General features: G+C 39.2%; 1 protein-coding gene across 2 annotated transcripts in view; it reads right to left on the bottom strand.

Annotated features, from left to right (window-relative positions):
• The window catches only part of SYNE2 (spectrin repeat containing, nuclear envelope 2), a 396,555-nt gene that overhangs the window by 196,300 nt on the left and 173,820 nt on the right, over nt 1-26,435 (bottom strand). For both annotated transcript variants that reach the window (XM_011961973.1, XM_011961974.1), the window contains exons 37-46: nt 26,030-26,201; nt 25,251-25,363; nt 23,642-23,844; nt 23,063-23,182; nt 22,673-22,964; nt 21,379-21,530; nt 19,993-20,302; nt 17,745-17,909; nt 16,426-16,767; nt 674-829 (exon numbers count right to left, since the gene is read on the bottom strand). In XM_011961973.1, coding sequence (XP_011817363.1) covers nt 674-829; nt 16,426-16,767; nt 17,745-17,909; nt 19,993-20,302; nt 21,379-21,530; nt 22,673-22,964; nt 23,063-23,182; nt 23,642-23,844; nt 25,251-25,363; nt 26,030-26,201 — 2,025 coding nt within the window. The remainder of the gene's footprint in view (nt 1-673; nt 830-16,425; nt 16,768-17,744; nt 17,910-19,992; nt 20,303-21,378; nt 21,531-22,672; nt 22,965-23,062; nt 23,183-23,641; nt 23,845-25,250; nt 25,364-26,029; nt 26,202-26,435) is intronic.

Genomic DNA, 26,435 nt, shown 5'->3' with positions numbered 1-26,435 from the left:
AATGATCCTCCTGTCTCAGCCTCCTGAGTAGCTGAAACTATAGGCACACATCATCTTGCCTAAATAATTTTTGTATTTTTTTGATAGAGATGGGGTATCACAATGTTGCCCAGGCTAGTCTCCAACTCCTAGACTCAGGCAATCCTCCCGCCTCAGCCTCCCAAAGTGCTGGGATAACAGACATGAGCCACCATGTCTGGCTGCAGTTTCACTTTTTAAAATATGGCCATGTATTGGATTTTTAGATTACTTTACATAGCTGGAAGCACATAAATACATAAACGTAACTATGTAAACACAGATGTAAAAACAGAGGAGGAGGAACCTCATCGCACTGATTGTTAGGAAAAATACATTTGTCAGAATCAGAAGAATATATACTTGTAAGAAAAGGAATGATGGCAAGTCAAAATCTCCAAATTTTGTCACTGAGTTTTTAGGAACTTTGTGAAACAGAAAGAAGACTAATGTTCATTAAACTCTTCTACTTTCTAAATGGAAAGATTTATACAACTTACTTAGTACATAATTATATAGTTACCAAGTTGATCATCAGGCAAAGGTTAAATAAGACTTTTCACTCTGTACAAGCAAGTTTTTGGCAATTAAAATATATTGTATTGCACTGGATAAATGATGCAATCATGTTGTCAGTGTTTTTATGTTTCCATACCTCTATCTCTTCTAATTGTTCATTTCTTAACATAATATCTAATTCTAAAGGTTGATTTTGCAGCTCATTGACTTTCTGCTCATCTTCAGTGTTTTTCATGCTTTCTTGAGCATTGAGAGAAAGTTGTTTTGACATAATCATTTCCACAGCTGAATCCTGAAATATATAAAAAGATTAACTGCTGAATAGTCTACTTTCCAAATAAATACCGTTTATTTTTCTCTATGAAAACATTCCAGTTTCTTCTGTTTACTTGGATTTATAGACTTAAAAAGTGTATTTGGGCACTATGAAATGTGATTTTTCCATATAATAATGCCTATGTTGGTATTACCCCAAGATGAAACCTTTTTTGATAAAGCAGTATAGAATATAGCATTGCTCAATTGTATATTGAAGCAAAATCTATAGTCTTAAAGACAGAAAAAAGATATTTTTTAAAAACCCAAAAGTGTATGTTTTAGTGTTCAGCAGGATACAGTGAGCAGGGCAAATAATAGGCATTTGTTGTTACCTACTGGTAGTTTAAAATAAGTGGCTAGATGGAGGTAACACCAAGGATTCGTGATATTAATTATAGTGACAGGAGGCAGTCAAATGCCTAGACAGATAGGGGCAAGTCCCCGGTGAAACCCCGCCTCCATGCCAAAGACAGTTTAAAGCCTGAAAGTCAAGCTACAAGTTAATTCCTGGGACGTGACGGAGAACTTGTCCTCCTGTTTGGCACACTTTCCTCTGATTGATCCCCACCCTTCCCTTATTTTACATATACCTACCCTTTCCTAATGGGTTTTCTACACTGTTATGCTTTCCTTTGAGTGGAGTCTTTGCTTTAAACTTTTTCGCATAATTACAAACCAATCAGCACACACTCCCTATCCTGGGCCTATAAAGACACCAGAATCAATCGGTAGAGGAGGAGATGGCCTGACTTCAGGGGAGAGACAACCTGACTTCAGGGAAGACAGCCTGCCCTTCCCATCCCCCATTCAGCTCTCCTCTCCACTGACAGCCATTTTCATTGTTCAGTAAAATTCTTGGCCCTTTCCATCTTTCAATCATCCACGTGACCTCATTCTTCTTGGATGCTGGACAAGAGCTCAGGACACACCAAGCATGGGTACCCAGAAAGGCTGTTACACCGGCCCTTGGCCTTTGCAGGTGGAGGGCGGCTGCCCCACACGACGAGGCAAGGGGCCAGCTGAGCTACTAACACACCACCATCTGTGGACAGCAGAACTAAAGGAGCGCCAAAATACCCCTTTCTAGGGCTTCAGGATCACGGGCACCTCACCCAGGAGCCACTTCGTTCCCCTCAAGGTGACATGCCTGGTCTGGCCACAGGCCCCACACAGAGCTCGTTCCTGTCTCGGCACCCAGAGCAGCTGGCCAGATCCGATGCTCGCTTGCTCACATGCTCCCTCCTGCAAGGGGTTGAGCACAGTGGACCAAGTAGATGGGGCGCCCCTTTTACGAGTCTGGTGAAGGGGCCGAGAAAAATTCTGTATCATTAAGAATAAATTGGCCAGCCACAGTGGCTCATGCCTATAATTCCAGCACTTTGGGAGGCCGAGGTAGGCGGACTGCTTGATCCCAAGAGTTCAAGGAGTTCACCATGGGCAACATGGTGAAACCCCATCTGTACAAAAACATACAAAAATTAGCTCAGCGTGGTGGCATGTATCTGCAGTCCCACTACTCAGGAGGCTGAGGTGGGAGGATCACTTGTGCCCAGCAGGCTGAGTCTACAATGAGCCATGATTGTGCCACTGCACTCCAGACTGGGTGACAGTGAGACCCTGTCTCAAAATCATTTTGATTTCAAAAAAAAGAAAGGATAAATTATGTCTTAAGCCAATCAGTAGTAATAATTCAAACCTAGGTAAGGCAGAACAAGTTATATATGAGGTAATTTGACCTTTTCTGAAAGCTTTAAGAACTTGAGGTTCTCAATAGGACACAGAGAGACAATGCATCTGCATTCACTTGCTTATTCTTTCAATAAATATTTGTGAAGCCCTGAGATGTACAAAGCACCATGGCAGTAATTTTAAAAGATGTCCATAATTTTGCTAAGGCGCTCGTTTTTATTTTCAGGTTACTTTATATACGAAAAATCATTTAATTGTGCTATATACTTTCATGTCCATAGAATCTTTGAGGTATCATATTTGTGAATAAAACATGTCCACATCCCCAAACAAGGTAGAAATTGATGTCTTAAAAATACTCTCTAGATATATTGTAAGATGTTAACAATAGAGGAAACTGGGTGCAGGGGTGTAAAGGAACTTTTTGTATTATCTCTGCAACTTCTCTGTAACTGTAAAACTATTCTAAAATTAAAAGTTCATTGTAATAAAACAAATACTGTCAGGAGCTTCACCAGTTTTAACTGGAAAGAGAATTCCACTGTCCAAGGCTACTGGTTTTGAAGTACTTAATTGGCATTTAGCACAAGTCACTTCTTCTAAAAGGCTGCAAATTACTGAAATAATTTTGTAAATTTCCTCAGGTTCCAACAAGGTATTGAGGGACAGTGTGGTGAAAATCTACAGCTAGGGCAGCAGCATCTCACAGGGGAAAGATCCAGGAGGGCTGTGAGAAGAAGAGAGGTGCCACACCTCAGGTTTCACTGGCCAGTAGGTGCTTTCTGCCTATGAGCCAGTCCTATGAGCTAGACAGTTGGCTCCTTTCTATCTGATGGTTGCTATTACCTAGAGGACCCCTAGAAATACATCCTGGGCCCCGGAGAACCTGCACTAAAAGCCTAGGTACTGGACCTGAGGAACACTTTATCTGTTATTCTTCATCTACTAAGATTGCAGAACCCTTAGTCTCTCTTATCTGATGATCCAGTACCTGAGGACTATGGTCACACAACAGAAAAGTAACATTTCTAACAACTGCCTTTAGTAGTCAGAAAAAGGATGCTCGAAAACCTGAAATTACCCCCAAAAGTTCAATTGTTTACCAACTTCCAAAGCCATGTTTCTAACTTGGCAGAAAAGCCAACAGAATCCCTTGAACTAACATTTCAAATGTAAAAGGTCCTTTGCTTGTGGCAGGGAGGTTAGAACACAGACTCCAGGTCCTGATAGGCTCCTGGAACGAAAGATTCTTTCATCACCAGGCGTCCTTTGCTCACCACCCTTTCCTCTATTTTATTTTTACTTTGCATGTTCATTTGAAACATTTTATTTTAATATATAAAATATTTCATATGAACCTTAATAAAATATAACTGTATCAGTCCATTTGCACACTGCTGGTAAAGACATACCTGAGACTGGGCAATTTAAAAAAGAAAGAGGTTTCATCGGACTTACAGTTCCATGTGGCTGGGGAAGCCTCACAATCATGACGGAAGGCAAGGAGTAAGTCACATCTTACATGAATGGCAGCAGGCAAAAAGAGAGAGGTTGTGTGGGCAAACTCCCATTTTTTAAAACAATCAGATCTCATGAGACTCATTCACTATCACGAGAATGGCGCAGGAAAGATCCACCCCCATAATTCAATCACCTCCCACCAGGTTCCTCCCACAACACATGGGAATTGTGGGACTTACAATTCAAGATGAGATTTGGGTGGGGGACACAGCCAAACCACATCATATTGCCCCGGCCCCTCCAAGTCTCATGTCCTCACATTTCAAAACCAATCACGCCTTCCCAACAGTCCCCCAAAATCTTAATTCATTTCAACATTAACCCAAAAGTCCACAGTTGAAAGTGTCATCTGAGACAAAGCAAGTCCCTTTGCCTATGAGCCTGTAAAATCAAAAGCAAGCTAGTTACTTCTTAGATATAATGGGGGTACAGGTATTGGTTAAATACACCTGTTCCAAATGGGATGAATTGGCCAAAACAAAGGGGTTACGGGGCCCATGCAAGTGTGAAATTAAGCAGGGCAGTCAAATTTTAAAACACCAAAATAATCTCCTTTGACTCTAGGTCTCATATCCAGGTCATGCTGATGCAAGGGATGGGCTCCCATGGTCTTGGACAGCTCTGCACCGGTGGCTTTGTAGGGTACAGCCTCCTTCCCGGTTGCTTTCATAAGCTGGCATTGAGAGTCTGCAGCTTTTCTAGGCAAATAGTGCAAGCTGTCAGTGGGTCTACCATTCTGGGGTCCGGAGGACAGTGGCATTTGCTCAGTGTGGTGGCATGTGTCTGTAGTCCCAGCTACTCAGGAGGCTGAGGTGGGAGGATCACTTGAGCTCAAGAGGCTGAGGCTACAGTGAGCCATGATTGCATCACTGCACTCCAGGCTAGGTAACAGTGAGACCACTCCACTAGGTGGTGCCCCAGTAGGGACACTGTGTGGGGGCTCCGATCCCACATTTCCCTTCTGCACTGCCCTAGTAGAGGTTCTCTGTGAGGGCCCCGCCCCTGCAGCAAACTTCTGTCTTGGCATCCAGGTGTTTCCATACGTCTTCAGAAATCTAGGCAGAGGTTCGCAAACCTCAATTCTTGACTTCTGTGTACCCACAAGCTCAACGCCACGTGGAAGCTGGCAAGGCTTGGGGCTTGCACACTCTGAAGCCACAGCCCGAGCTGTTCCTTGGCTCCTTTTAGTCAAGGCTGGAGCAGCTGAGACACAGGGCACATGGTCCCTAGACTGTATACAGCAAAAGGACTCTGGGCCCAGGCCACAAAATCATTTTTTTTTTTTTCCATAGACCTCTGGGCCAGTGATGGGAGGGGCTGCCATGAAGACCTCTGACATGCCCTGGAGACATTTTCCCGTTGTCTTGGGGATCAGCATTCAGCTTGTTACTTATGCAAATTTCTTCAGCCTGCTTGAATTTCTCCTCAGAAAACGGGTTTTTGTTTTCTATCATATTGTCAGACTGCAAAATAACTTTTATGCTCTGCTTCCTTTATAAAACTGAATGCCTTTAACAGCACCCAAGTCACCTCTTGAATGTTTTGTTGCTTAGCAATTTCTTCCACCAGATACCCTAAATCATCTCTCTCAAGTTCAAAGTTCCACAAATCTCTAGGGCAGGGGCAAAATGTTACCAATCCCTTTGCTGAAACATAACAAGTCACCTTTGCTCCAGTTCCCAACAAGTTCCTCATCTCCATCTGAGACTACCTCAACCTGGACCTTATTTCCATTTCACTATCAGGCTTTTGGTCAAAGTCATTCAACAAGTTTCTAGGAAGTTCCAAACTTTCCCACATTTTCCTGTCTTCTTCTGAGCCCTCCAAACTGTTCCAACCTCTACCTGTTACCCAGTTCCTAAGTCACTTCCAAATTTTCAGGTATCTTTTCAGCAATGCCCCACATTACTGGTACCAATTTATGGTATTAATTTGTTTTCAGGGTACTGATAAAGACACACCCAAGACTGGGCAATTTAAAAAAGAAAGAGGTTTAATGGACTCACAGCTCCACATGGCTGGGGAAGCCTCACAGTCATGGTGGAAGGCAAGGAGGAACAAGTCACATCTTATGTGGATGGCGGCACACAAAAAGAGAGAGGCTATGCAGGCAAACTCCCATTTTTTAAAACCACCAGATCTCACGAGACTCATTTACTATCATGAAAACAGCGCAGGAAAGACCTGCCCCCCCATAAGTCAATCACCTCCCACCGGGTTCCTCCCATGACACATGGGAATTGTGAGAGTTACAATTCAGGATGAGATTTGGGTGGGGACACAGCCAAACCATATCAACAACAGACACACATTACTGACCACACAGATTTAAACTGATGTAATTTTCTGTATTGAAAAAAATAATTTAAAGCCCAACTTTTATCCCTTTTCATCTCTTCCTCTCCAGAACCAGCCACCATTCTAAAGTCTATACACACACTTGTATACTTTCACTACACATGTTAGTATTCATATAACATTGCTTTATGTGTTTTTAATTCTTACTGAAATAGAATCATGGATGCATCCTGTCATAACTTGTTTTTTTCCACTCAGCAGTATGTTTGGAGGTTTATCCATGTTAACAGAGTATAAATCTAGTTCATTATACTGAATGAATGAAAATGAATTTTTCATCTGTTAGACTACTGTGGACAACAACATTGTTTCCACCTTTTCATATAATAGATAGTGCTGTGATATATACCCTTGTATGATTGTTCTTGTGCATGTGTGGAGTTCCGTAGGATATCTATGTAGAGTAGAGTTAAAAATACTAGTAGTAATGTGCTCCCTTTGATTCTCAATAGAGAGTTATTGATTTATTCTCCACACTGACTTACTGTTTATATTCCTACCAGTATAGTGATAGAGTTCATATTTTCTTTTCTTTTTTTTTTTTTAAGACAGGGTCTTGCTCTGTCACCCAGGCTGGAGTGCAGTGGTGTGAACATGGCTCACTGCAGCCTCAATCTCCTAGGTTCAAGTGATCCTCCTGTTTCAGCCTCCCAAGTTGTTGGGACTACAGGCACACATCACCACACCCAGCTAATTTTTAAAAATATTTCTAGAGTTGGGGTCTTCCATGCTGCTCAGCCTGGTCTTGAACTCCTGGGCTCAAGCAATCTTTCTGCCTCAGCCTCCCAAAGTGCTGGGATTACAGGCATGAGCCAGAGCACCTGGCCTGAGCTACTCTTCATATGTTCATTGGACATACGAGTTCTGCCTTCTGTGATTGCTTTTGCATATCCATTGTCCATTTTTTTGTGTTCTTAGTGATTTTTGGCTTTTTTTGTATTCTGGATGTTAATCTTCTAATAGTTATATGCATTGTCATTATCTTCCAGTAGATTGTCTTTAAACTTTGTGTATGATGTCTTATGTTGAACAAGAGCTTGCTGGTTTTTTTTTTTTTTTTACCATTTTTTTTTTTTGAGACGGAGTCTCGCCCTGTCGCCCAGGCTGGAATGCAGTGGTGCCATCTCGGCTCACTGCAACCTCTGCTTCCTGGGTTCAAACGATTCTCCTGCCCCAGCCTCCCAAGTAGCTGGGACTACAGGCGTGTGCCACTATGCCCAGCTAACTTTTGTATTTTTAGTAGAGACGGGGTTTCACTATATTGGTCAGGCTGGTCTTGAACTCTTGACCTCGTGATCCACCCGCCTCAGGCTCCCAAAGTGCTGGGATTACAGGTGTAAGCCACCGCGCCCAGCCAAGAGCTTGCTGTTTTAATCTAGTGAAAATTTATCTCTCTTTTCCTATTGAAGCTTGTGGTTTTAGGGCCTGTTTAACAAAGTCTTCTATGCCCCAAGATCACAAACATGTTCTTTCATATTCTCTTGTAAAGATTTACATTTTTTCTCTTCACATTTAAGCTTTTCTTTAATATATTTTGTTTGAAGTTTGACATAGGTAAACTTTCAGTCTTTGTCTCAAAATGTATTTTGCCTCATACTAGAATGATTCAGCCAGGTTGACAGTTACTTTCTCCTAGGTTGACAGCTCCTTGAAGATCTCATTTGTGCCTTCTGACTTTCCATACTGAGAAATTTATTATTGACATACTTGTTTTATTAGAGGTCATCTTTTTTCTCTAGTTGCCTTTAAGATTCTTCTTTTTGGCCCTGGTGTTTTACTATTTTAACGACAATGCTTTTAGATAAGAATTTATTTTTATTTAGTCTGTTCAAGGCTCTCTGTTCTTCTTGAAACAAGATTTATATTTTTGCTCAATTTTGGGAAATTCTAAGTTTTGCCTTTCCTCCAATCTCTCTATTCTCTCCTCCTAAAGCTCTTGTCAGAAATGTGTTCAATCATTGCAGTATAGCCTCTGGCTCTCTTAAAATTCCTTCCTATTTTCTGTCGTATATATATGACATACATATGTATATGCATACACATATATGTATATACATACATACATATATATACATACACATATATATACACATATATACGTATATACACACATACACATATATACATACACGTATATACATGCACGGATATACATGTACATACATATATACACATGTATACTATATATACATATATACATATATATCTGTCATATATGTGTGTGTGTGTATATATATACACACACATACATACACTTTTTTTAAACCGCATCTCTAGAGTAGGGGGTACATCTCTTTATAGATGATGGATTTTGTGATAATTTTCTCAGTCATATATTCTAAGTCTCTTCAGACTATGTCAAATTTGCTGCTTAATTTGGCCAGAGCAATCTGCATTTAATGACTTTTTGGTTGTTTGTTGGAAGTCCCTTATGATTCCTTTTCAGATCTGTCCTTTTGTTCTCAAAGTACTGTATTCTTTCCCTTTGATTTCAATTTCTTCTTTTTTTAATCACTAATCATTTTAAACACATTATGGTAAAATATCTTTCAGATTGCTGCATTATCTCACTTTCTTAGGGTATTCTCTCATTTGATGTGATGAGTACTCCTCCTTGTGGTAGAGTGTTCCTTTGTGTTATTTATTTATTTATTCATTCATTCTTACTAATTATTTGTTATCAGACTTTCTTTTTTTTAACGTACTTGTGGGAATCTCTTTGGCCTGACTGGTAGGTAGGTAGGTAGACAGACACACAGATTAGAGACCGACTGTCATGTTAATTTCTTGGTTAGACCTGCTCCACAATGCAAATTAGTAGAAACTCAGACTCAAAACCTGCTTAAGGTTGATTTAGGCTTCTCATGCAAGACCTCTTATTTGTATATGTAACTGGAAAAAGAAGCTTCCTAGTACTTTCTCCGACTTGAGATTTTCCTGGTCTACTTTTCCCCAGAGGTGCAAGCTTTTCAAGGGCCCCTGTCTATTCTGGAGTATTTACCAATGCACAGCCTCTCATGGAGCCCTTATAAATTCTAAGCCCCTGGACACCAAATTCTTTCCCTTCTCCCTGCTCCTGAAATTTCTCTATTTAAAAAAGAAATTATGGTTAGCATAAACTCCAAGACAAAGTATAATTTTAAACAGTGTACTAAAGCATACATATTGAGCTTCTGAGCATAAATAGAATGTTGAAAGCTAATAATAAATTTAAAGTGGAAAATGACCATTCTATCAAAGCATGGCTGGGTTACATGGCCAACAATGTTTACTCTTTTTTTCCAAATGTTGCTTTTTTCCAAACACGTATCTTTCCTTTCATTTGGGTCTGTTTGGAAAGGAATAGGAGGTGAAAAGAATATCATCAACTCCTCCTAAGGGCAAGACCAAGATATTTTCATCTTTATATCCCCTGACTCACAAAGTAAACATTCCACTTCAGCATTGAAAACACTGAGCTCTAAACGACTGAGCATGGTCTTCAGCTTGGCCAACATGTTAGCACAGTCACAAGGGGCAAGTCAGTGACAGCTTCACTATCCCTTTTCCCATTCAGGGGCTACGGCCCATGTCTATGTTAACTTCGTGACAGGCAGAAACCTAAATCCAATACTTGTAACCTGGCAACAATGGGGCAGAGTGTCATACCAGCTCTAAAGGATGTATTTCTTTTTTCTCTACAGCTTTACAATATAAAGCAGTGAAAAACAACTTTTGTATAAGCATACATCACCATTGGAGACAAAACCAAAAGCCAGATCAACACAGTCTCAGAGGCTGCCAATTTCTCTTAGTATAACATCTAAAATGTGAATGTGACCCGTAAGGCACAGCCAGCCACACCTATCTCTCGGGCCTCATCTCTGTCACTCTCCTCTGCCATCTGCCTCTATGTTGCAGCCACCGTGCTCCTAGTCAGCTCCCGAAATTCCTCACGCTCTCCCCCACCAAAAGAGGAAACAGTATTTCTGTCAAAAATGCTCTCCACACCCAGCCCTGAGCTCTGTTAACTACAACTGACACTTTCAGTCTCTCTTCCAATACTGCTTCCTGGGAGCTCTCTCTGATACTGCAGTGTAGGTCAGATTTCTTGGTAGGAGACTATGATGGAACTAGGTTCCTTCCTTTGGTTCCCGTAATTAGATTTTCATTGGGATAATTAGTTGATTAATGTGCATCCCCCCATCTAGATTAGAAGCTCTATGAGAACAGAGGCCATGTCTATGTGGGGATCCTTACTGCCTATTCAATGAATTTAAACTGGGCAGATGTACAGAAGAATTCAAACCAGAAAATTTAAACCAGAATAAGAATTTTACTCAGTCATCCATTTCCAATTTTAATAGTATATTTGTCTTTGGCCTGCAGGTGACTGGGAAAAAAAAATGTTTTTTAAATGTGTGGGTTGTAGAGTAAAATGGAAACAAACTGAGGGTCTGTCAATGTAGCAGTTGTTGACCAGACATCTGTCAAGAATGATACAAACAGGGTGGCCAGGGGTGATGGTTCATGCCTGTAATCCCAGAGCTTTGGGAGGCCAAGGTGGAAGGGAGGATTGCCTTAGCCCAGGAGTTTGAGACCTGCCTGGGCAACATAGCGAAACCCCGTCTCTACCAAAAATACAAAATTAGCTGGTGTGGTGGTACACACCTGTGAGCCCAGCGACTTAGGAGGCAGAGGGGGGAGGATCGTTTGAGTCCAGGAAGCAGAGGTTGCAGTGAGCCAAGATGGCGCCACTGCACTTCAGCCTGGGCGACAGAGGGAGACCCTTTCTCCAAACAAACGAACAAACAAAAACCAAAAAAGAATGATAGAACAGGGTTTGGCTGGGCTGAAAGAGTGGAGAAAGTTGAAAACATTCTTAGAATAGGGGAGTTGATTTTTTTTTAAAGTTAAAGAAGAAAAAGAGGAAAAAGAAAGTTTGAAACAAATGCCAGGATTTGTATTCAAATGAGACAAGGTATCCATGAGAACTCAATCAAGAGTCCCTTGAGGTCAGTCAGCACATTAGCCTATTAAAGGCTTTAAAAGATCACACAGTAAAGAAAACCTATTTGAATTTGTTTAACCCTACATTCCTCAAACTTTTTTGGATCTGAATTTTCCACTCATATAACACATTTTGTAAAATGAAATAGTAAAGTTCTGAGCATCAGACTGAATATAGATAGGATGCCTTCAAGACCACTCTGGGCAACATAGTAAGTCTCTACAAAAAATAAATAAATAAATACAAAAATTAGCTGGGCATTGTGGTACATGCCTGGAGTCCTAGCTACTAAGGAAGCTAAGGCAGGAGGATGGCTTAGGGTTAGGAACTCAAGGCTGCAGTGAGCTATGACTGCACTATCACTACACTCCAGCCTGGGTGACAGAGCCAGACCCTGTTTCTAAAATTCATAAAAAATAAATAAAGGATGCCTAGGTTCTAGTCTTAACTCTGCTGGACTTCCAATTCCCTCACCTGAAATACAACGGTTAGGTTAGACAATTTCTAAGGTCTTTTCAGCCTGAGATTTTACAACTTTGGAGCACGTTCTCAAATGCATGTGGAAAAAAACAAACAAACATGCATTATGTAAGTTGTTTATCCCATTAAGGAATAAATTTTGGATTGTGAAAATACCTCTGCAGTAAGATGCACGATTTACATACTGGCCAGAAAGGGCAAAGTAGGACACTGTAGCTGACACATGGCCCAACTATGTGCTCTGTTATAACTTTTTTTTCTACTGAGTTAACAGGATAAACAACATCAGAAATAGACATAATTCACCCCAGGATTGAAAACTCTCCAGTAAGTAGTTTCCTTCTCATTCAAGTTCTGACTCCAGGCTTTGTTCTGGCTCACTCACCCACAGGTAGAGCTCTGCACATTTTGCCTGCATGTGTGATCATCTACCTTCCAAGATTTATCTACAAATGCCGTCTTAAACATCAAATTAGAAATGTTCAGAAACTTCTGAAAAGAACAAAATCAACTCAGAAATGCTAACAATCATGCCAATGATAAGGAAATCAAAGAAGTAATTACAGACAAAAGGTTTTCAGTTTTTAAAAAGCAATTATGTCACGTAGGTTGCTATTTTGGAAGGATGGGGCAAGAAAGATCATTCGATACCAGATAAGCTGTAATGTTGCATTATGATTTTTTAGGAAAAAATAATATAGAAATGTATGAGTTTCCCTGTTTTACCTCTTTAGCATTTCCCTTTGTGGACACATAAAATTCTAAGAGATTTGACAGTCTTCACTTTTTACCATATCCTAATCTGTTGCTTCACTTAATCTACACAGGAAAGAGGAGACGGAAGGTACTTCTGCCTACTCATATGTAAAAATTCAGAAATACGCATCTATAAAAATATGCAGTATGGTATTGAATCATAAGCACAAATACCTGTCATACTGAATTTTGCAACTACTTTTGTTTCTAGGTCTGCCTGAACATTTCCAATATTAAAGAAAAGGTCAACCAAAGGTCCAGATCTACAAAATCACCTGCATTTCATCTGAAAGGAAATTCTTGGCAATGGATTCAAATACATACAGGCTATGATTGCAATTTTTGGAAACTGCCATCACATTTTCAACAAAACTCTAAGATTAATGACATTTATTAAAGAAAAAATAAAAGAAATAAAAACTTACTAAAAATTCTTCTGGAGTCTATTCAAAATAATCTGATAAAAGTCTCTCCGGATTTCAAAAAGGCATGTGAAGTGAGTATTAATTAGCTATTTAATTAGTGTTAGATTTTAAGCTGTGACAACTATATCCTCATATTTTAGCAGAATGACTAGCACAAAACAGGTCTCAAGTAATGTTTTTAATGACTAAAGTGCTTATTTTCACTATCACAATGATTTTATATCAAATTTATAATTCAGTAAACTGTGCCTTTATGTGTCCTATGTATTCATCATATTGAGAATCCAGCTTAAGTCATTAACACAGTTATGTCATTTGTCACATTATACATGTACTTTATTCATCTAAGCATACATCTGATCTCTTTTGCTAGTTGCTGTTCAACCTTAAAACTGCTCTTGACCTTAACAGAATAATGTTATATAATATTACATACTCTGATATTACATACAAGTAAATACAGCCAGTACTCAGAGAAAATAAGTCACGCAGATACAGAAAAATAGCCATGTTACAAAAGAATAAAGAAACAAAAGGTTACCAGAGAATAAAAACTAGTTATCTGTATCTAGACTTATGAAAATTATTTGAGGACTTCAATTCCTCCATTTGCCCTGAAAAAAACATTTAAATGAAGTATCATAAACTATCAATAACCCTTAAATTTGTATCATAAACTATCAATAACTCTTATCATTCAAGATTAAGTAAAAGCTTAATTTTTTTTTTTTTTTTTTTTGAGACAGGGTCTTGCTCTGTCACCCAGGCTTGAGTCCAGTGGCACAATCTTGGCTCACTACAGTCTCAACCTCCTGGGCTCAAGCAATTCTCCCACCTCAACCTCCCAAGTAGCTGGGACTATAGGCATGTGCCACCCACCTCTGGTTAATTTTTGTATTTTTCTTTGTAGAGACTGGGTTTTACCATGTTGCCCAGGCTGGTCTCGAACTCCTGGGCTCAAGCAATCTATCCACCTCGGCCTCCCCAACTGCTGAGATTATGGCTGTGAGCCACTGCACCCAGCCAAAAACAATTCTTATTTTTTTTTTTTGAGACGGAGTCTCGCTCTGTCGCCCGGGCTGGAGTGCAGTGGCCGGATCTCAGCTCACTGCAAGCTCCGCCTCCCGGGTTCACGCCATTCTCCTGCCTCAGCCTCCCGAGTAGCTGGGACTACAGGCGCCCGCCACCTCGCCCGGCTAGTTTTTTTGTATTTTTTTAGTAGAGACGGGGTTTCACCGTGTTAGCCAGGATGGTCTCGATCTCCTGACCTTGTGATCCGCCCGTCTCGGCCTCCCAAAGTGCTGGGATTACAGGCTTGAGCCACCGCGCCCGGCCAACAATTCTTATTTTTAGATTATGATCTTCTATTGAGTTTTGGGGGGTTCACAGTCAAAATGGATCTGGGAAGTTAGTTTAAAGTTGTTAGGCAAGTAACTCCCTTTAGCAAGCTCATGTGTTAGGACTGTGTCCTCTTATACAACCTATCTCAAAGAAAGTACTCAGGTATTTATTCCTTCCTTTTTGACTTTATCATTTTATTTATTTAGAGACAGGGTGTTGCTCTGCTGCCCAGGCTGAAGTATAGTGACACAATCATGACTCACTGCAACCTCAACCTTCGGGGCTCATGCAATCCTCCCACCTCAGCCTCTCAAATAGTTGGGAACACAGGTGCAAGCCACCATGCCCAGCTAAGTTTTAAATTTTTTGTAGAGATGGGATCTCCCTATGTTGCCCAGACTGATCTCAAACTCCTGGGCTCAAGTGATATTCCCACTTCAGCCCACTAAAATGCCGAGATTACTGGTGTGAGTCACTAACTCTTGCCTATCTATTGCTATTTAAATACTGTTTTAAAAGTTTCTTTCACACATACAACATCAAGAACATCACTCACTGATCCCTTAATCCTCTAAGACATATTTCCTTTTTAAAAGAATTAGAGAAACCCTGTCTTCTACTAAAAATACAAAATTAGCCAGGCGTGGTAGAGCATGCCTATAATCCCAGCTACTCGGGAGGCTGAGGAGGGAGAATCGCTTGAATCCGGGAGGCAGAGGTTGCGGTATGCCAAGATCACGCCATTGCACTTCAGTCAGGGCAAAAAGAGTGAAACTCCGTCTCAGAAAAAAAAAACAAAACACAAAGATTAGAGATAGGGTCTCACTCTGTCGCTGAGGGTAGAGTGTGTGGCACAATCACAGCTCACTGTAACCTCAAATTCCTAGGCTCCAGTGATCCCCCACCTCAGCCTCCCAAGGAGCTGGGCTAACAGACATGCACTATCATGCCTGGTTATTAATACTATTATTTTTTGGTAGACAGGGGTCTTGCTATGTTGCCCAGCCTGGTCTCAAGGGATCCTCCAAGGCCTCTCAAAGTGCTAGGATTACAGATGTGAACCACCATGCCCGGCCTGACACATTTCCTTAGCATTATCTAACACTGTGGGATTTGTTTAAAAAACTTTCCTCATAGAGAAATGCTCCATAGGCATTTCACATTGTTTTACATATTTTTAGAAAATCCTGCCTGGTTCCTTTAATCTTTCATGCATTTCTGTTCTAGGGAGAAAATAAAAGTGCATGTTCTCTTTATTCATGTTGATTACGTACTCCCTAAAAACCTGATGGGAACTCATACCTGAATGTTCTAACCTTCACTATTGTCCCACTGGACCCTGACTGCGAGAAGCTGTGTGCCAGGGAGATCCTCTCAAATATAGTTTACTGGATCTCTCTTTGTGCGATTCCCATTTCAATCTGTAACCTATGAAAAAGCACTTTAAGAGCCACAAGAAATGTATCCATGTGATTGTTTACAGTGAAAACAAGAAAACATTCTTTTTTCTTCTCCCCAGGGAAAACTAGGAGCCTAAATGTTGCTATCCTCACACTAAGTGATCTAACAACAGAGGGTTAACACAAGAAGAAAAAGATAAGAAACTATCCTTTCCAACAGTCTCTGATTTCATTATGAAAGCAACCCCCCAAAAATTGGGATTTTGGATTTTTTCCTGGGAAAATAGGTAATGCACATTTTCTTTTCTTTTGCCTTTTCTAATTTGCCTTTGGGCTCTTGACCCAAGAAACGGCATCTGATTATCTATCAGAGAGAATAACAAACCTAAATTGATGACTGACATTTTAACAGACTGAACAGCAATATTTCACCACTGAAATCCTGGACAATTTTCTAAGAGCTCTTTTTACAAGTAGGCTTCATAAATAGCCAGGACATTGAGGATTTAATTATGAAATCAGAATGCTTGATTCACGACCCTCTTTTCGGAGCCAAATACCTCTTCATTCTCAGACTCACTGTCTTGAAAGTGCAATCACAAGCACTTACCTTGTTTATTTCCCAGTCTTCCTCCAACTTTTCCGCTACAGCTGATTCCTGAGTAGACTCCTGCATATCAGAAGTGGCCTGCTTCTCTCTGCGTGGCAGAGTAAACTTTTCTTTCTTCTCTGTTGAGCGTTTTGATTTGAGAATGCTGTTGAGACAACATTCCATCTCCTGCTTAGCAGATTCAAGTCTGTTTTCCAAATCTTTTTGTTTACACTTAAGTGATTTTATATCATCTTTAATAATCTTCTGCCCCACTGAAGATGTATTTTGCTTGACGGATTTTGCTAAAGCTAAAATCTTCTTTAATGTGCCATCTTGTAAACTGAGTCTATTCTCTAGTTCCTATGAGTGGAGAAAAGATTGTTATATCTCCATTCAATTGCCACAAAAGTTAATTGACTTTTCTAAATCACAGAGTACTCTTGCTTCACCAGTGGAAATATTTAAAAACTTAACAACTTGTATCACACAGAAGAAACTTGAGCAAAATGTAAACCCATGTTGCATCTTGGATCAAATTCTCAAATAGGTATTTTAAGATACTAAAATGTTTGCAACAAGTAATTTAGAAAATTTTCACAGCACAGTTCTTACAACACAGGAGGCAATCAATAGATAGTCCTTGAATACATATGTTTTGTTCAAGATATCTCTTTGTCATACAATCAAAACACTGAATAATAGGTGCCTATTATGTGAAAAGTATTAAAAAGAATAATCATTTAGAATGTACCCATGTGAATCTAATGCTAATATTTAAAATTCAGAGCAAAACTTCATGTTGATGAGAAATTCATCTAGTGTACTATCTTAAATATAGCAGAAAATCAATATTTAATAAATGTGTAAACAAATATGACTAATTTTAAAACTCTAGACTCAAAAGGAATTTGAGGTACTGCAGCAGCTACTTTGAACTAGAATAAATCCAGGTGAACGATGTACAATTTATCAGTCGTTATCCTAATGGGCTACACAAGAAGCATTCACTCAATCATTCATTCATCCAACTAACAGCCAAGTACTAGGATAGATTTTGAAGTTACATAAAGGAGTAACATACAGGCCTTTCAAGGTCCTACAGTCTAGTGGGTAAAACTGTCTCTGAGGGCCCACCAAGTGAGGGTCAATTCAAATTATAAATGGATTTGTCCACTAAAGAAAGACATTCTCATTTATTATGACTGGTCAGAGCTTTAATTACCTAAGAGTCTTCTGAATACCAGTGGAATTTCTGACAGAGGACACTGATTAATTACGTTGTAATTAACATTGATTTTTTTTTTAAATGTCTATCATGTCTGGACACTGTTTAGTACCTGCAGTTTCTGCAAATTTTCCTCAACCGCTATTTGATCCACAGGCTTATCAGAAAAACTGACAAATTCCTTGGAGAAATTATCCAATGTGGTATTCAGATCTGTGACGCAAACCTGGTATGAATCATGTTCTCGAACGTGACCTTCCAAGTTTTGCACAGAATCCTAAAAATAAAGCCACAGACAATTTACAAACTATTTCTCTCTAATTTTTTTCACTCACAAAATAATTAAATGATTAATAAATAGCTGTTTACAAGTTTCATCTTGAAACAGGAATAGGGCTATAAATTAGAGTTATGATTTTAGAGTTTGAGATATTTCATGCAAAGTCTCCGTTTCCCCCAGCCAAAAATGACTCTTATTGAAAACAATTTGTTTTTTCCATACTTCTTTGCCTTCATTTCCCCTTCATGAAGATAATTTATTTGTCAAGATGTTTATAAAATGAAATAGCTACAAATTATATCATTAAATCCCAAACATTCATGATAAAGTAGCTTCCTTAATTATCCTTTGCAATAAAACCAGCTACCAATTTCCACACTTGGAAATGAGACCATATGAGATCAAACTAATCTCAGATTCGTGTCTTAAATATCAAACTCCAAACTTGTGTGTTAGGAAAATGTAATCCTAACTCAAAAGTAAAACCACCTTCAGTTTCTCTCCCTGGGATAGGAAAATACAATGACCACAGCTGATCAAAGAGCAGCAACTACTAAACAATTTACAGAAGAACAGGTCTATCTTAACCCCCGCCCAACTTTTGCTATCTGGACAAGCAGGATTTCTTACCCAGGCAATCTTTACATGGCATCTGGCTTTCAGTGTACGAAAAATTATAAACAGTTCTATTAAAAGAATATACTCCCTCAGGACAAGCTGACATTTTACCTCGTAATTATTATTACTATTATTTTTTGAGATGGAGTCTTGCTCTGTCACCAGGCTGGAGTGCAGCAGTGCAATCTCGGCTCACTGCAACCTCCACCTCCTAGGTTCAAGTCATTCTCCTGCCTCAGCCTCCCAAGTAGCTGGGACTACAGGCACATGCCCAGTTAATTTTTGTATTTTTAGTAGAGACGGGGTTTCACCATGTTGGCCAGGATGGTCTCGATCTCCTGACCTCATGATCCACCTGCCTCGGCCTCCCAAAGTGCTGGAATTACAGGCGTGAGCCACCGTGCCCAGACTACCTCGTAATTATTTTACTGAAGATCAGGCAGGAAGAGCTGAGGGAGGGGCACTGATAAGAAGGTGGATATAAGATAACTGACATAAACTACTAACAATAGATGACGGATGGATGGATAATACTGACACTGTTACCTTCATAGAGATGCCTGAAAAATCTTAACCTATTCTACCCCTAAAGAGGGGAATTTTGATGAGAGAATATAATATCATCATCAAATAATACAACAGCAAAATGAGCTGGATTTATTCCTCCATCCTTGAGAGTTAGGATTTTCATCTAAAAATGATAAATTAGGAGCTGGGCACGGTGTTCATGCAGGTAATCTGAGCTATTCCAGAGGCAAGGCAGGAGGATTATATGAGGCCAGGAGGTCTAGACTAGCTTGGGCAACAAAGCGAGACCCCATTTCTACAAAAATAAAAAAATTAGCTGGGTGTGGTGGCGCATGCCTGTAGTCTTAGCTACTAGGTAGGCTGATGTGGGAGGATCGCTTGAGCCTAGGAGTTTGAGGCTGCAGTGAACTATGATTGCAACACTGTACTCTAGCTTGGGTGACAGAACAAGACACTGTCTCTAAAAACAAACAAACAAAAAAATAAATAAACAAGATCAATTAAATTAGAAAGCTCTCAGTTTACCAAGAGAACAACAGGCCAGGTGTGGCTCACATCTGTAGTCCCAGCACTTTGGGAGGCCAAGGCAGGAGGAGCGCTTGAGCCCAAGATTTCAAGACCAGCCTGGGCAAAATGGCAAAACCCCATCTCTAAAAAAATACAAAAATGAGCCAGGTGTAGCAGTGCATGCCTGTAGTCCCAACTACTCGGGAGGCTGAGGCAGGAGGATCACCTGAGTCCACAAAGGTTGATGCTGCAGTGAGCTGAGATCATGCCACTGCATTCCAGTCTGGGCAAAGAGAGAGACCCTGTCTCAAAAAATAAAATAAAATAAAACAAAACAAAATGAACAACAACAGAAAGTTCCACATATGTCTTGCATACTTATGTGTAATTAGAACAATCATTTAAAGCATTATTCTGACCATCTCACCTGCAGTTGTTGAAGAAGACTTTCATGTAGATGCTTTATTTCCAGCCAAGGCTCTTCACTGAAGCTGGGATTTTTAGTGCACTCCAAGAGGTAATTTCCTTGAGATTTTAACTCCTTTAGCAAGGATGTCAAATCTTGTGCTTTCTTGAGGAATTTCTTGTAAATCTTTAACTGAGCTTTCTTCTCCTGCAGACCATGTTGTAGAGCAAAACCTGCTTCCTGTTTCTTCTTTAGTTCTATGAGCATTAATCTCAGATCTTCCTTACTTTGTAAATATTTCTCTCCTTCTAGTAGAAGCTTTTCTTGATGGCTAAATTTCACAAAATATTTTATAAATGAAATGATATTTAGCAAAATGGACTAGCATTTTGCGTATTATGTAACATACATCTTAATAAACATTAAAATAACACTAATATACACAGTTGCCAGACACTCTTGATATTAGAACATTCTAAATAACACTGTTTAGCTCAGAAACCAAGACAGAAAGTATTGGAGTATTACTAAAAAATAATTGTTTTCTGTTACATAATTTGACCAGAGAATATTTAATAATTTAGATTTCAAACAAGTCCCAACAGTTTCTATTAAAGTAATTATATTTTCCCATATTTTACTTCTTCACAAAGTAAAATAAACATTCAGCATATTAACCAACTAACTAGTTTATGCTTCCTTTTTTTTTTTTTTTTTGAGATGGAGTCTCACTCTGTCGCCCAGGCTAGAGCGCAGTGGCCGGATCTCAGCTCACTGCCAGCTCCGCCTCCCAGGTTTATGCCATTCTCTTGCCTCAGCCTCCCGAGTAGCTGGGACTACAGGCACCTGCCACCACGCCCAGCTAGTTTTTTGTATTTTTTTAGTAGAGACGGAGTTTCACCGTGTTAGCCAGGATGGTCTCGATCTCCTGACCTCGTGATCCGCCCGTCTCGGCCTCCCAAAGTGCTGGGATTACAGGCTTGAGCCACCGTGCCCGGCCTAGTTTATGCTTTCTATAGCTTAAAATTAAGATCTGATTGGCTCTTCAGACAAAACATAAAATTCACATTTCTAAATATTAAAATGTACCATTGTAGACATGATATGAATTAAGAATTTTCACTAGAATTACATTCGTTGGATTCAGCCAACATTTATCAATGTTCACATATTTAAGAATTTCTTAAAATAAATATTTAAGAGCATTAATTATTCTACAGTGATACCATGCAGATAACGAGGTTGTCTGGTTTTGGTTTCTGTCTCTGACACTGTGGATGTCCTTGACATTACTGACTTTCTCTCCAGCAGATACTATATCCAAACCCAGGAGGCAGACAAAACATACTTGTTATGGCTTCACTGTGCAATGGGAAATGATGCAAGTGGTGCAGGCAAGCCCTTTACCTTAGGTAGGTACTAGCTAAATGGAGTGTGTTGTCCCACTGGTTGCTGATGTCAGTGAGGGTCTTCTGAACCAGTGGGGCCTCGCTGCTCTCAGCCTGCTTCATGATGGTCTCTATTCTGGCATCCCCTTCAGGCTTCAGCAAAATGATTTCCTGAATTACATAAAAGAGATTTCATAATGTCATTTGCATTACTTAGAGATACTACATGGTATCTCTTTATTTGTAAGCTTCATACAGAGATTCTATCTGTAATGTATATTTCAACATAATCTTTTCATTTTCATATGTACCCAAAAGACAAAGATATCTCTCTTCACATTATATACAGTTGGTTCTCCATAAATATTTGTCAGTTTGAGCTGACTGCATTCCTGTCCTTCTCTAGATTTTCAATACTTCCTTTACGCCCCCAAAACCCCGGCAAAACCTCTTCCTATCCACTCTATTATTTATGGATGGAGAGTTATGATAACAATCTGACAAGACATTTTTATAACCTAAGCATTGACTTATGACTTCCCATAGGAAAATGCAGTGTCCCTCATGCCAACTCTTGTTTCTCTACCATGACATAATTAATTCTTATTCTCACTTTCTCTGGGAAAACGTCTGGATATAATCCCAGATGACTGATTATTTACTAAGTCTCACCAACCTTAAGAGCTCACGATTTTTGACCATTTCTTTCTCTAAGAATGCTTCAACGAATGTGATTTCAATTCTCCTAGAGTTCTTTTTAAGCACAAGTGCTTCTGTCCCCTGTATTTTTATCTAGTGATTGAATTTTTTAATTTACTATAAATTTTAATTTTTAAAATTGTTTATTGAATCTCCCTTAGATAAAAAGGGAGCCCAAGGGAGCCTGAGACTTCCTTGCTTCCCCCGTCCACTATCTAATAACCTTTTATGAACCATATCCACTCTGAAGAATTCCCCTGCCTCGACATTGCTGATGCTTCTGCTACACTGACATATGTTCTTTTGACATCCCAGCAAACTCCCCTCCACTAGCAGCTCTGATCCATTGTCTTTATCTCAATTCTTCTGCACTCAGTGAAGATGGACAATAGGCACTGCTCTCTCTAAGACAGAACATGCTTTCTCTCTTTCATTTGCATCAAAATAATTTTAGATTCGTCACAACCCTTCTTTTTTGTAAGCTCAGTGATCTGAATTTCTTCAACCATTCCACAGTGATCTGATTTTCCATTAAGAAGCATTTAGATTTCCTTTAAATCTTTTCAAAACTAGAGTTCACTCAGATTTCTGAAATTTAGTTTCCATAGTTATACCTTGATTTTTTGGATTCTTTCCTCAAGTGGCATTTTGCCTTCAGATGAATTCAAAACCATAAGGGACTCTTTAATCTCCTTTATCCAATGAATTACATCATGTGCAAGATCATTAAAGCTCTGGTCCTCTGTGGGTGGTAACTTATCCTCTTCCTCGATTTCACTTAGTTGTCTCAGTAATGTCTGGTATCTATCCATCAAACATGTTGACTCCATTATTATATCTTCTTCTTCAGTAAACCCATATTCCTTCAAAGAGTTGTTCAACTGGGCCACAGATTCAAACTGTTCACTGTAAATTCCAAATACCATTTAAAGTGTATAGGAGTAACCATACCATGGAAGAAACCATATTCCCAGGTAATATATTTCATACAAGATCAGCTATACCTCTTTCTAGCTAAAGCTTGGCAGAACAGCTCAGTTTTCTCCCCTGATTCTTCCATTCCTTTCCATTTCTCTTCTTGATTAGCCATCCACTTACTCAGGTTTCTGTGGTCATCCTGGAGTCTAAAAGAGCATTACCCATGTTTAAATACAAAATTAGCAAAAAGTGTTTATACCAAAGAAAAGGATGGCACAAACGTTGTGACTCAACCAGGTTTTTATAATATATGTTTGATATAATTTAGAGAGAATTTAATTTGTAATATAACAAAATCTAAATAACAGCCTATATGATAGTGGGGTTCTATAGTATTAAAGAAAACCACACAAATGTCTCATAGAGAACAGGAAACAAACAGAAAACTTTTTTCGGACTATTCCATGAATCTTTGCTACATTAGATAATGTGAAGATTTTCCCCAAATTTTTATATTTCTAGCACCAAACCTGGATTGAAAAGTACGCCTTTTGTGTGTGAAATTTGTGTGTACTGCATATCCCAGTGCTCTCTGTGCTGAGGCAGAGTACAAATAAAGATATGGTTAGAAAACATGTTATTTAGATATCACCTTTATTTCCTACCTCAGTAGCTGCTGCAAGGAGTCTTCAAGCTCCTTTGCTCGAGCCTGGCATATGGACTCCATTTTTTCTAATTCCAATTCCTGACCCACGAGCCAACTGGTTAGCTCCTTCACACGTGCTTTGGGCAGATGCTTCTTCACATGCTTCAGTACACTGTCTACCTGCTTTATTTTACTGTTTCTTCCTTCAAGAGTTAAGAAATCCTTCAGAAAGACAAAAAGTCCATTACAATCTCCTGGTAAGTCTGAATGTGGTCTCTGCCACCCTCACAACACTTTTCCAAACCAGCACACAGACATTCCACCTTCTTAAGATCCTATACAAAAGGGTGATGGAGATGTGGCTATCTCCAATGGCAGATGATTTATAATAGTTCTAGAATGCACATGTACATTTACATTTACTTCCGACTTCCAAGGAATTATATCAAGCAAAGTAACACAGAGCCACTGGGAAGATCAGCAGGAACAAGACCAGGAAAGTTACATTTTCCTATCCTGGCTGTGTCCAACTTCTCCACAGTATTCTGTATTTAACGTTGCCCAAATTAGAATTTTATCTCAATGTTTATGTTTCAGGGTTTGGGTATCAATTGTTAAGGCCCATGCAATGGGGAAAATTACAGGCAAACAAGCAAACAAAAAAAAGATGGGACTTCAAATTGTTAAAAGAGAAGAGAGGTGATTCTATCAGTAAAGAATGGCACATCAAAGCAAGGAATTAAACAGGGAACATTTAGTGCCACTGATAAGCTTAAGAACATAACTTATCTTCAAAACATTAAAGTGATCAAGATTTTAGGGTACCATAGGCCTTTCATACGCCCCCATGAACTCTTGCCTTTCATTTCAGGATATCCTCCACCACGTTCCAACCAGAAATGTACTGAAGTTCAGTGGCAATTTTTAAAAGAAATGTAATGGGGAAAAGATGTATAAACAAGTCAAAATTCCTCTTTCAGGAAAGGGGATTTTAAAGTCCAAATTAGGTCTTTATTTTTTATCAAATATGATTTGAACACAACTGAATTCACTAGTGGACACTAAATTAAACAGCATCTTAGAATATGTGTAAAAGTAGAAATTCTGTAAGCCATTTGTACACAAATCCAGTAAATAGAGTCTTAAATATTTGGGAAGAGGCCAAGTTATTTGGGAATATTATCTCTTCTGTGAAAATATTAGTAAGTCAAAGTACTTATTACTCTATTTCTTTTTTATTTGAGACAGGGTCTCACTCTGTCGCCCAGGCTGTAGTGCTGGAGTGCAGTGGCATGATCTCAGCTCACTACACTACACCTTCCTCCTCCCAGGCTCAAGCAATCCTCTTACCTGGGACTACAGGTACTTGCTGCCACCCCCAGCTAATTTTTGTATTTCTTGTAGAGACAAGGCTTCACCATAAACTTAGTGAACCTTTCACCAAGGTTCGAGACCCAGGCTGGTCTCAAACTCTTGAGCTCAAGTGATCCACCCGCCTCAGCCTCCCAAAATGCTAGGATTACAAGTGTGAGCTACTGCACTCAGTCTCCGTATTTATTGAGAGTTCTATGCCTTCAGTATTTTAGTATTGGAAATTTTTATTAAAAAAATGTACATATATCTCTTACAGAAAGTTTTTGTAGCTTTTGTTCCACACTCTTTTTTGTTTCTGATGATTCAAAACACTCCTTAAGGTTCATTTTAATGTTGTTGAACCAATCATTAAAGTTCTTGCATTGATCTGCAGGGGGGGAAAAAAGTTCTATTCATTCAAGGAAGACTTCATATATCTTGTTAAAGTGAGAGATTTTGAAATTTGTTTCCCATGCCATAGATACACATCATCGTGAAAGTGGTAATAAACTCTGAAACCTTTCACCAAGGTTTGAGACCCAGGCTGGTCTCAAACTCTTGAGCTCAAGCAATCTACCCGCCTCGGCCTCCCAAAGTGCTAGAATTACAGGCGTGAGCTACCGCGCTCAGCCTCCCTGTTTATTTAGATACAGTTCTATGCCTCCAGTATTTTTACTACAATTAATCAAATAATTGTAGTGTATTTTCTATACCAAACGTCCAAGCATACAGGATACTCAAAGCCACTGCCCGGACAGCTTGTGCACCAGTATTTCCCCAGACTCACCAACCACAGTGAGCAGGTCAAACACTAGGACCTTGGTGACTTACCTTCAAGAAAGAAATAAAGATTTGGAGCTTGCAAGAACTAGATGTTATTTATGTCAAGCATAAATCAGTCTTTGCTCCCAAAAGATTTATCTGATTATTATTTCCTTAAATGTAGTCTGTGCAAACCATCTCCAAGTCAGGCTTAGATTAGCCTTTGTGTTCATAGTACTATATTCATACTTCAAGAGTCCCAGAAACAAAATAAGAGAAATGTTGCACTCACCATTCAATAACTTAGAAAAGTGATCTTGTAAAACACTTTTTTTGGTATTAAATAAATCACTGACACTTTCGTATTGCTTTTTCAATTCAGAGAGTTCAGGAGTCAGACAACCTATTTGATTCTCAAGTAATATCATACTGTGTTTTTGCTGCAGAATTTGCTGTTGTATCTCCTAAAGGTATAAACAAACAACAACCATTAAATCTTAAAACAGGCTCAAATTACACAAAGCATATTAGATCTCAATTGTTTTGTAAAAATCTCAATGACTCTCAGTTGAGTGGATTCACTTTCTCTTTGCTAGTAAATGTATGATACAATGCAAGTTAATATCAATTAATTATCATCCACAAGGCAATTCAAAGATGAAAATGTTAAATATACAAGAGTGGTTTTTCTGAGTTTT

The sequence above is a fragment of the Colobus angolensis genome, unplaced genomic scaffold (assembly GCF_000951035.1).
Source record: "Colobus angolensis palliatus isolate OR3802 unplaced genomic scaffold, Cang.pa_1.0 Scaffold57, whole genome shotgun sequence".
NCBI lineage: Eukaryota > Metazoa > Chordata > Mammalia > Primates > Cercopithecidae > Colobus > Colobus angolensis.
The sequence above is the reverse complement of the archived record's forward strand: the minus strand, read 5'-3'. Positions and strand labels throughout refer to the sequence as shown.